The sequence below is a fragment of the Caloenas nicobarica genome, chromosome 3 (assembly GCF_036013445.1).
Source record: "Caloenas nicobarica isolate bCalNic1 chromosome 3, bCalNic1.hap1, whole genome shotgun sequence".
Classification (NCBI taxonomy): domain Eukaryota; kingdom Metazoa; phylum Chordata; class Aves; order Columbiformes; family Columbidae; genus Caloenas; species Caloenas nicobarica.
Genome location: NC_088247.1, coordinates 36,829,128 through 36,841,171, shown reverse-complemented (window position 1 = coordinate 36,841,171; position 12,044 = coordinate 36,829,128). Strand labels below are relative to the sequence as shown.

Sequence of the window (12,044 nt, the reverse complement as noted above, 5' to 3'; positions counted from 1 at the left end):
GGAATTGCTGTAGCTGGAGAGAATTGTTGAAAGTGATTACAAAACACTTTGAAGACCTTTATTAATTTGTAAGTTATAATTTTGAAATACATGAGACAGAACAACACCTTCTAGTAGTGAAGACATGGAATAATACAGGCTTGGTGTTTTTGTGGAAATTTAAAGGAAGAAAAAGTACAGATTTAAGCACAGACAAATTCAGAAATCATACCCAATTGATGGACGTGGATAAATGCTGGAATATAAACTGATAATTTAAAATGCTTGATCGAAAAAGGTCAAAGGCTCAGTTATGTTTTGGCATATTGGATTTTAGAAAGCAGCACATTTTTCTGAATATCAACTCATCAACTGTCAGGATGTAAAGGAAAAAACGAAACATAATAACTAAAGCTTTAAAAGATACTTTTGAAATCTGACTTTGCAGAATAAACTTTTGCTTTGGAAACAATACCCTTCCTTTGAGAGTAGGGTATCCCTTTTCCTTGATACAAAAGGGTGTTTCTTTAATCTCTTTGTTCTGTTTTTTTCAGTCTTTATATAGAGGTGGATAAACGGATATGTACTTCATATGCTTGAGTTAATCCTCAAACACTGTATTGTTGTCCCCTTCTTCTTAACTTAGAATGTACTAGCGTACTTTTCTCATGTAATAGTTCAAACATTTTTTTTAACAGACTTTGCTGAAAGATCCTTTGTATATTGGGCTGAGACACAAGAGAATCAGAGGTCAAGCCTATGATGATCTTCTTGATGAATTCATGGAAGCTGTGACTTCAAGGTATGTGATATATCTGTGCTATTCATTGGTGAATTCCACTGTGAACTTCATCTCGGAAAAAATAAAGATCGGTAGCTTATGAAAGGAAGACAGAATTATTATGTTTCTGATCATTGTTATTTTGAGCTTAGTATTTTATAAGTTTCTAACTGCCTGAACTGCTTGCCTGTAGTATTGCAGCTTTATGAATTCACTGCATGAGTGGCAAAACTTACCTTGAGATGAGTGATCTAGTTTTTTAAACTTCTTTTTTGAGATTGTGATTGTTAAGTATTTGCCTAATAATTTTCTATGCCTAGCGCTGTGCCTGCATGATTTTCTCTGTCACTGTGATTTCATATATGAGATGTCAGCAGCCTGAAAGAAGCTATCATATTTGGCAGCCCCTGCTTCTGCCCCCACCAAAACCACGGCAGGACTGAGCTTTCAGTGTTTTGGTTTTAAATGTCATGGTATGGACCTATATAAAGTCAGCTCTCTCTCTCTTGCTTCTTTTTTCCTATACAGAAAGTAGTTAAATTTATTGTTAGAACATAATGCATAAAATAGTTCTTACCATGTGTCAAATAACGCGTTTGCTCATGCTTTCCTTGTTTGTTAAAATATTCAGAATTCTAGCCCTTCATTCAAAGGGTATACCTAAAGTAGCCTGAGTGCCAGGATCTGCAGCAGAATGTGTTTTCTGCATCTGCATCCCAAAGCTTGGGCTGAGCTGTGGGACCTGGAAATACTTCCCAGCTCCTCAGTCTTGACTTGTGCACCATGTGTGTTTTGTCTCCATTTTGGGACCTTACCTGGACATGCACAACCTCTGTTCTTGCTGCTCTGGTTCCTGTGCAAAAGAGACTAGGGCAAGCAGGTAGTACTAATTTCCATGCCTGAAGCACATATTCATTCATGTATTACTATATTCTTCCCCATCACCCCCAGCTGGCTGACTCCTCCTTGTTCATAATTTTGCTACGGAAGTTGCTCATGTGGCTCTACCCTGTAATGTGTTTGCTCCTCTTCTGACTATTCCCTTTCAGATAAAACTGATACATTTTCACCTTCCTAACAGGAGGTTCAGAGCGTTAGAAATTACTCTGTGGACCACATTTTGAGAATCTCTAACTTAACGCATTCCCTAGCTCACTCTTTCTTTAAAATTAAACACAGTTCTTCATATTGAAGGAGATCATCAGAGTCAAGCAGAATATTATCTCAGTGACGTTTGAAGGTCTGGTTGACATGCTCTTTTTACTTCAACATCTTTAAAACTCTATAATTTTGACCAATTTATGTTTGCTTGACCTTTGAAAAGATCACTTTGTTCTCAGCTAGATCTGTCATGGTCTGCAATAGTGTCATTTATGTAATGTTTGAAGTGGAGCACTTACAAATTATAATTCAGACTTTGTGTGGTTTACTTGTGAATTGCTTTGGCTGTGGTATGATATCTCTATTAAGATACTAATTTGCTAAGGTGAAGGGCAAAGTGATGTAGCTGAGTCAAAATCAAGTCCATTTGGTCAATAATTTCATATGTTCCTAAATTCAAGTTTGTTTAGCGTGCCACTGGCAGACTCAGCACTTGCAGTTGATTCTGGTGTGGTGGATCTGACTGTTAAAGATGCAGGTCATGATTTGCTTTATTGTGTATTACTTTCCCTTGCCAGTCATTGTGGTGATCTGGGTAATTACATACTTTGCTTAAATGCTAGTTATCTGTTCCTTGTGAAATTTTCTTTTATGTTTTTCCTCTTTTCACTTTTCTGTAGCCTTTTGCTGGCTGCTTCACAGAGTATTTGCTTTGCTAATCTTGCATGTTTGGTCTGTTACATTTTAGGTTAGTCATATTTATTGTTAGTTATTGCCATGGTACTCCAGAAGAGGCTTTCTTGTTTGGCATTGCCTAATTAATTCTGAGAATGGGAGAAGTTCTGGAGAAATCTGTCGTCATGTTTTCAGTACCATGGAGTATCATTGCCAAGACATACATAACCACGAACATGGTAAAGCACAAGGCTGCAATGTATTTTTAATAAGCCACATTTAAATACAGGCTTTTAAGGTGATGACAATTATTTTCAAGTTGGAGAACTATGTTAAATACCTATATTAGATCTCTTTCACCCTCATGATTCTCCACAGATATCTCCACAGATAATAGAAGTGAGAGCCAGGTGGTAGCAGCACTGCCTAGGAACAACCAGGAGTAGGGCAGTGCACTTTGTACAGGCTCTTCGTTGGCTTCCAGTCAATCTTCCTAGATGTGCACATCATCTTGGTTGTTCATTTTTGAAAATCTAGATTTTTGTAAGTTGATGGAGCATCATTTATAGTGTTTTGTGTTGAAATGTCATGTTTATACATAAGTATCATGATGTGTAATAAAGAAAATGCTTTACTAAAAAGCGTGTCACATGAAGGTATAGTTTCATCAGCTATAATACTTTCCTCTTCTCAGTCTCCGCTGCTGTTCACCCCCAAAAAGTTCTTCTTATGAAACAAAATTATTTATTAAAGAGTTGGGATTTTAAAAAAGCCCCACAACTTAAACCATCCATTACTAAAAGATTTTGGTGGAGTATCCAGCATGCTATCATGGCAGAATGGAACTAGTACAATGTGATTTTTCCCAGATGTGGGAAGGCAGAAGCATATGGAAAGTATCTAGATTTCTGTTGACATAAATCCAGTGAACAGCTTTTATTTATTTACATATGTATACACTTATCTGCTTATTTACTTATTACCAGTGCCAGCAGCTGCCCTCTCTGAGGGCAGGTGCTATAATTTCCTTGGATGTTACTAGATGTTTCTTGCTTTTGTGTCAGTGCGATAATTTAGGGGAACAGGAATATTCTAAATAGAAGGAATATTTTATAACATGAGGAAAGTGGACAGTTACCTTAATCACTGAAGAACATAAATCATACTGGAATTCAGAAACGTTTGTTAAGTTTCTGCCCTATGGAGAAATAGGTCATAAAACATTTTATACAGGAAAGTAAATTTTTCCAAATGACAAGTTTTTCTTAAATATCTATGTTTACAGAGGAAAGTCTGAGAGGAGGGATTGCTAAACAAGACTTTGGTAGCTGGGATCAATCTACCAAGGCTTCCTGTGTGACCAGAGGAAATAACTCTTTTCATTCCAGTTCCTATTACTTCCTATTTGCCTGAAATGATGCAACGAGAAATATATCAATGGCCAATAGGTATTCATGTACAACAGTGAAGGGATCTTGGAAACACTTGAGGGGAAAATATGTAGAATGGAGATGGAACAAGAAATGAAGGGAGAGGAAAAAAAAGCACTTTTTTAATAACAGGGACTTGAATTTCCTTCTCTGATGCAAAAAGTAGATTCAAAGGGTCTGGATATTTTTTCCTTATTTTGAAGGACACTTCATTTTCACAAATCTGGTAAAGATAACTCCGCCCTGGACCCCTCAAAAAATGCCAGTGTAGGGAAGAACAGCATCGTACCAGCTTGCCTTCTGCTGCAGGCCATCCCTGGTGGAAGGCCCGGTACACTGGGGAGGAACAATACTGACTTGAACCTCTGGTCTGTGAACAGGTAGGAAACTTTTAGAAAATGGAAATAATCTGGGGCAATTCCCCTATGTTATTTCCTTGCCCGTTTCCTTCCTTGCCCACTTACTGCAAGCCCAAAGAGTTGGGTGAAATTATTATTCTGTTATAAACTAAACCCCATGGATTTATGATGCATAAAAGCAACCCTATATCACTGAAATTATCTTTCTACAACACATGTGATGGTGAGTTTTCAGTTTCATTTCAAGATGCAAATAATAGCAGTGGACCCTTGAAAAGTAATATTGTGTGTCATTTTTGTTCTTTTCTGTAATCATGTTTTAATTAAATCCTTCCCCACTCTTTTTGTATGCTGTGCTTTTCTCAAGTTTGTGAGCTATAAACTAAGCTGCTGACAATTGTAATTCAGTATGTTCTGTCCTAAATTACCATGATGTAGTCATTATTCCTCATTTGCCTGATTACATTATTCACAGATGGTAGCAAGATTTCATTTCACATCATGTGTTACTTTAAAACAGTGTTTTATGGTAAGTACAGTTTATCTAACTTTGAGAACAACTGTAAAAGTAATACATCCACAAAATAAAAATACACAAATATTTTAATAGATGTTTTCATTTAGCCAATTACATTAGCATATAATTCAATTTGTGAATAACTAAATTAATTCAAACAGCCCTTATTTTTGGCAAGAGAATATACCAGCAAGAAGTCAACATAAAAGGTGCTTATAGCTGTGCATCGTTAAGGAGGTGGTTGAACCACACAATGGTTCTAACAGCATGTTCAAGCACAGATTGTGAGTACAAGAACATTGGTACCTCTGTCCTCTTTTATACTGTAGTGGTGCAAGACCAAGACTTATATTGTGCCTATACGTTCCCATATTGCTCAAGTTAAAGTGGCTGTCAGAAAGTGTGCAGGAAGAAATACTGCTGCAACAACTCCCTCCTATGGCAAACTCAGTGAAGATCTTTCTTTTTAGAGGTTTTGTCCTTTAGTGGGATTTAGGCCCTTTGAGGCAATTTTTCGAGTCTATGACTACCTGCTTCTTCCACCTTTCAATGAACATTGTGTTCCCATGAAGATCACTGTGGACAGCAGGGCAGGAGAAAAGGTGGGTCCTTAGGCAGAAGCCCATACCCTGCCCTGACTACAGTTACAATTACTCTTTGAACCTGCTCTCAGTTCCTTCCTGTGGTTACATCTGAGTTCATTTCCAGTCGTTGATGGGTTTGTGTTCTTCCTGAAACCACTTGGTCCCAGGGCTCCGGCTCCTTGCCAGCCTAGAATCCCAAGTGGACTCTGCTCTTATGCTGACAGTGTAAAACCGTTCAGGAGGATCCTTAGATTGTTTGCCTGTTAAAAAAGGCCCTCAAACTCAAAAACATTGTGATTTTAAAACATGAAATATTGCTTTGGATAGTGGAGAGTGTTGTGGAAGAGGAAAACTCAAACAGTTTGATCAACAGGGTTTACTTTTTATCTTAGTTGAAGCAGCTGTGGTGGTTTGCCTGAGGAGAATCTTCGAAATTTGTGATTAACTGTGATGACTTGTAACTATTATCACTTGCAACATTTAAATTCTCAACAGATGATGCCGCTTCTAGGAAGTTGGTTAAGGAACCCTGCCTGAACCCTTCCCCAGGCTGAGGTGCTTAGTGCGGTACTCTGTTTAGAATCATCCTTGCATGCCCGTGTAGTGGAAAAAGAGACAGGATGCTTGTGTGTATATTTGCTGGTCCTTTGGTTGCCAAATCCAGGGGACTTTGAGGTGGAGGAAAGTAGACTGGGTAGAAGGCATCTGCTTCTGTATATTCCATTCGGTAAGGGGGAGCAGTATTCTGGCTGTCCTTTATAAAAAATACATCACAGAAAGAAGAATGTCGACCCACAACCTTTCTTTTTGTTATTTGGTGCCTTGTACTCCTCTTATCCCCTTTCCTGCTCGCTCATTTGATGGTTAAACTATATCTGATTGCTGGAAATGTTACAAATGTATGCTTTACAAACTTCAGAGACAGTAAATGGCATAATGAAAAGTGAATCAGTGAAGCAAAATCATAGCAGCATGGACAGACGCTAATCACATCAAGTTTATTTGTAGAAAGAGTCCTATTACTGTTTGTAATGTGAGACCTTAGAAAAATTCTTAGCAAAGATCAGCAGAGGAGCCTCGAAGAAATAAAACCTTATCCATCCCTTAAAGCGCACAAAAAGTAATGAAAACCTCAAACACAGTACTGAGAGGGAAGGCTATTGTTTTCTTTTTGTGGGACAAAATGGAGAGAGTGGGGGAATATTTTTAGTATTTTTAATATGCCTCTTGTACTGAAACTGATTCTGGAGCTCAGAATAGGATGTATCCATGTTCTAATAATGCTCAGCTATGTCCCAGACTTGCTACAGTCATTCAGAACCCAATAAGTGAAGAACATACTGTTCTCAGGCTTTTCTTCTCCAAACTATTTTAAGAAGGGATTTTTCAAATGGAAAAGGCCTGGGTAATCTCAGTTACTTTCCTTCCTCTTTTATAGCTCCAGCAAATGGTGGGCAGGATTCTCAACAGAATTTAGCTGGTGCAACTGTATTGTGAATGGAGTGAATGCTATTTTCTTTGAATAATTTATGCAAGTGTTATATTTTAACAAGGTTTATATTGTTGTTACAGAAGTGTAATAGTTTTCCAGGCTGTCAGAAGCAGCAGTCTCCTAATTTTTTTTTTCCCTTTGGAAAATCCAGTAAAGTAAAATATCAAATTTTTGGCTGCAGTTCACATCAGAATGTAATAAGACATCTGTCCCTCTTATCCCAGCCCTGTCTCTCTCCTATGACAAGTCAAGAATTACTTCTACCTAGTAGGAAAACTTCCATTCGCTGTCAGTCTGACTAATGGGATTGGGTGCCTCAGTGCTTCATCCCTCGCTGGTCCTTTATTCCTACCAGACAGCCACACCGCTGTGCTTTACTCAGAGCATCCCACCCGAACTACACCTGCTCCCACCTGAGGTTCCTGAGCTGTGGGTGCCTCTGCTGCAGCTCACGGCTGGGGGCTGCAGGACGCCAACAGCAACAGGACCATGGTAGCCTGAGATTTGCTGGTAAGATAAAGCCCTGCTGTGGGAGGGAAGAAGGCAGCAGATACTGCTGAGGCCAGAGTCAGTGGTATCTACCTGGATGTCCTACCCTGCCCAAACCAATCCTGCCCTTCATAAGAGGGCCTGGGCCAACCAAGGACCGTGGTGATCTCCTGCCTAGGAAAGACTTAGATCTCTCCTTTCCCTGCATCCTCTGAGGCACATGTGCCAGTTACGAGAAGGTTTTAACATTTGCCTTGTTGACCACCCTGGATAGATGACGTCGATCAAACAGTTGGTAGTCTGAATTTCCCGATCTCCTGCTTGAGTGCAACTTTTAATCTGCTCGTTAGTGTCACAGAATAGTAATCACAGGGGTAAGAAGGAAACTTGGATGTTGCAATCCTACCCAGACTCCTGAGACCACAGATATTTTTCTCCATTATGCTTCATGATAGAAAAATGTTTCAGGCAGTACAGTTTCTGTAGCACAAAACATTGATGTCAGGGTCTAGGTCAGTTCTCCCTTTAAAGGAAACAGCATTTATCAGATAAAATGTAAACTATAGAACACAACATGTTTGAGAAGATACAGGAGATAAAGTGGAGTCCTTGCTGGAGACCCAGGAGCTGGTGGGGCTTCTGCACTTCTGTTAAGCACAACCGATCCACTGCTCAAGAGGGCTCATGACTTGACCACATCCAGAAGGTCTAAAAGCTGCCCCGTGAGTTTAATGGGACCTAAAAACCAACATCACCCAACTGTCAGTTGTTGTCTGGAGCAATGCAATTGTGGAATATATCATAAGAGTAATTCCCTTGTTTTATGTCTGCTATGGATTAAAAACATTGTTGGTGCCCAGTTGCCCACAAATAAGAAGCCATTAATATATATCACTGACATAACCAATTCATCATTTGGATATTACTAACTTGTTTTGCCACTGGTTGATTTAGCAATAAAACGGAATTTTTATTTTCTGTTATTAGCACATCACTCTCTTAAATTATTTGACTGGACTAAGCTAAAAACATAATAATTCACACACCAGACAGAGAATTTGAAACAAGTGTATGAGTGTGGTAGAGCGAAGTTATTAGAGGTGACTGGCAGATAAAATGCCTTAAGGAATTGCATCTTCAGCGTCTCTGTTCATTTGGCCCTGATTCTGAACAGAAATGCTGGAAAACCATAAATCAGGCATAATTTTGAAAATAATTTTTTATGTAATCTGAGCTATTACCTACTTTCTACTTTTTTTTGTTTAGAACTTACATAGAGAATAGAAATATACATTGTTCTTAGTTATTTTAAAATGATCCCTTATAACTTGCACCTGGAAAAGTAACAGGCCAACACAGGCTCTGCCAGAAAGACCGTCTTGCTTAGTTTGTTCCCAAAAGAGACTCTGATATTTTCTCAGTTCTTTTGCTGATTTACTGAGTAAACTTGCATCTGTGCTGATTAAATATAGACATGTCCTGCTGTTGACACGTATGGTGGACAACATCAGTGACCCTAAAAGATTCAGACGATACAAAAGGGGGATAAAAAAGTATTGTAACAATTGTAAATGTTTTGATATCAATGTGTTGTCCACTGTTTTTTTTTTTTTAAAAACCTTTCGACGTGGGGTGGGGAGCTGTAACTGGAGACAAGGTCCTTTTTTACTAACGTCTTGCATCCCAGCTATACTGAGCTGGGGCAGGGGGCAATGTCCTTGGGCATCAAGGACATGTCCCCGAGGAACTTCATGCCATGGTAGTGTCTGCAGCAGGAGCTGACAGCAAGAGGAAATTATTCTGTCCCAAGACATGGGCAGCCAAGAAGGCACACTGAGAGCTTGCTTAATTGGATGGAGCTAAAGACTGCTGCTTTTAATTGCAAGATCATGCAATTGATTTATTTTACTAATTCATTACCTTTTTATTTAATCTAGAGGTAAGGAGACAGTATTTGGTATCTGCAGAATTTTTGACACTTTTTTGGAATTCCAGATACACTTCTTATTTCTGCATTAGCAATCACTAGTGTTTATACACCACTGTAAAAAATATTAGCCTGGAAATGGCTGAAAAATGCAATACGACACTTCAGACTCTCTACCATATGTAAGTACAGTTAACTGACACTTCATTGACGCCCACGGTGGTGCCAGTGCTAACAATGTCTGAATAAATCATGTAATCTGTTTAGTTGATATGTGTGTTTCATTACAAAATTACAAAAGTTCTTTGTGATTTAATAAGTGAGATTATTTGAATAACTGGATTTCTGGAGTTCCAAGGAGTGCTGATTGTGTCCCCAGAAGCAGTAATAGTTATCTGGTGGGTCATCTTTATATAATTGGGAGTGTATATGAGAGAGAAAAGGAACACATTTTCAAAAATAGGCTGAGGTTTCAGTGATTCAGAGATCTTTTTCTCCTAATCTCTTACTCTTTTAGATCTTGCTAATAATTAGTTGGAAGAATTTCTACTGTGATTTCTGCATTGGCTCTTGTAGAAGGAAATTCTTTACTGTTTTATCTCCAGCACAGCGTTACTTTGATATTTCTCCTTCTAAAAATGGGATTTAGTTTAGTGCAAAAGCAGAAAGTAATCTGTTTCAAACATTACACTTTGGAAACAGCGAGAGAAGTATCACTTAATTGGCTAACTTTATTTCAGAATTTGGTGGATTTTACCATCAAAGTTAATCATTCATCTACTTGCTGGTCTGCAGCAAGCCTAAATGGCTACTGGAAAGAAATTACTGGCAGGGTTTGCTGAAAATGAACTATGCAGATTTTAATAAAAATGGAGTTAAATACTGCTAGAAAAAGTTAAACCTTCTTTCTAGAATCATAGAACCATAGAAGTTATTATTTCTGCAAATATTTCGTTAAATGGTAGTATAAAATTCCGTTTGTTATAATTGCTTTGTGATTAATTCCTACTGCTAAAAGTTTGGTGGTGTTGTTTTGGTTTGGTTTGGTTTTTTTACCAAGACCTTAATGGAATGAATATTTGGAATCATTGCTCTTGCTTGGGATAGAGCTCTGATGTTGAAAACATGCACAGGAATTATTTTTACTTTTAGAAAACATATGAATAGGAACAAGCTTATTTGTGTCTGTTAGATAAACTGAGATGTTGTAATGATAGTTATTAATGTATCAGAAGAGTATGGAAATCTGAAAGCATATTGAGAAAAAAATGCAGGGAAAAGTAGCACTCTTTCAAGAAGCCGTTAGCTGCCACACAGAATGAAACTTACATTGTATGAACTTTAGGTTCTGTACAAGCTTTGAAAATGTTTAACCAGCTGATTTCTTGCCCAGATGTCGTCTGAGTTTGTGGTTCCATACTTAAGGATAGAAAACACTTGTGGTGCAAGTCTCTGAAATGCTACAGTTCTAACAATAATCTTGTATTTCGCATGCTTCAATGAACTAAGAGTGTCTTCAACTTTGGTTCTACCCCATTCAAATTAATGTTTGGTTGTGGGTTTTTTTGTTTTGTTTTGTGTTTTTTTGTTTGTTTGGTGGTTTGTTGTTTGTTGTTGGTTTGTGGTTTGTTTTTTTTTTTTTTTTTTACTCCTTACCTTGTTAGAGGTTTTGCATTTGTCAACCCTGGACTCATCTGAAAACCAATGGAGTCCATTTCTGTGGCTGGGCATAATGGTCCAGAGATTTAGGGATCTTTTTACAGTATCAAGTTTTTCTTAAAAAGGCTTTGATTAATCTTCTGAAAAAGTTATTATGATATGAGCATGTGTTTAACTTCTGAAATACTACATTTCTTCAGCTGTGGGACTGCAGTGATTCTCCTGAACTTACACTTGAAAAAAAGCTACTTAAATCATTGATCCTTCACATTTATACCAGCTGATTTAAGAATGTCATAATGGTTACACAGAAGTGCTCTATTAAATTTGTTAATGATTCTAAATTTGCATTAAAAAAGTGATTTTTCAGCTTAAGTCAGACTACACAATGTTACAGTTTGTTTTCTTTTCTTCGCCAGAAAAGTATAGAAGCTGTAAATTATATGTGGAAAAATATTTTTAAAGAACAGCATTTCTGGATAAGAGAACTAAGTGCAGCTGGTTTGGTATATTTTCCAAATTAGATTTCAAAATGGGAACCAGCTGCTCATCTGTTGCTCTTAGCTAAAATGCCAGCATATGCTGGTTGTCGCATGATGGCCATTTTTGAAATAATATACATGAGGAACACTGGATATGGTCTTGATGTCAGATTCTGTTGCAAACTATCCCCACCTGCTCACAGCACCATCTTCCAGTGCTGCAGGCCCCTATCCTAAAGACATTTGAGTGACTTGTTTGCAAAAAATCCAAAATAAAATGTGATGTACAGCATCCACTGTGCATTGTTCAGCGCGCTTTCGATCTGAATGAATCTGTTCCGTGCAGCTGCGCTGTTGGATTTCATTAGCAGACACCACCGTCTGAGCAGGCGGCTCCTGCACGTTGGTCTCTGGACGTAAGAACTGGCAGCACTTTGGTTTTTCTGTCCCAGATGCCTTCTCCTGTGAGCTCTCTGGGCAGGTGTGCTTTGATGCTGGTCTTCGGCATAGGAAGGAGAGCTGGGATGGAGGTGGGAAGAAGCAGGCTACGTGGCTCTGCTGTTGTTATT

General features: G+C 38.2%; 1 protein-coding gene across 2 annotated transcripts in view; it reads left to right on the top strand.

The window, feature by feature from the left end:
• The window catches only part of ME1 (malic enzyme 1), a 167,651-nt gene that overhangs the window by 93,416 nt on the left and 62,191 nt on the right, over window positions 1–12,044 (top strand). For both annotated transcript variants that reach the window (XM_065630972.1, XM_065630973.1), the window contains exon 6: window positions 678–781. In XM_065630972.1, the coding sequence (XP_065487044.1) occupies window positions 678–781 (104 nt within the window). The remainder of the gene's footprint in view (window positions 1–677; window positions 782–12,044) is intronic.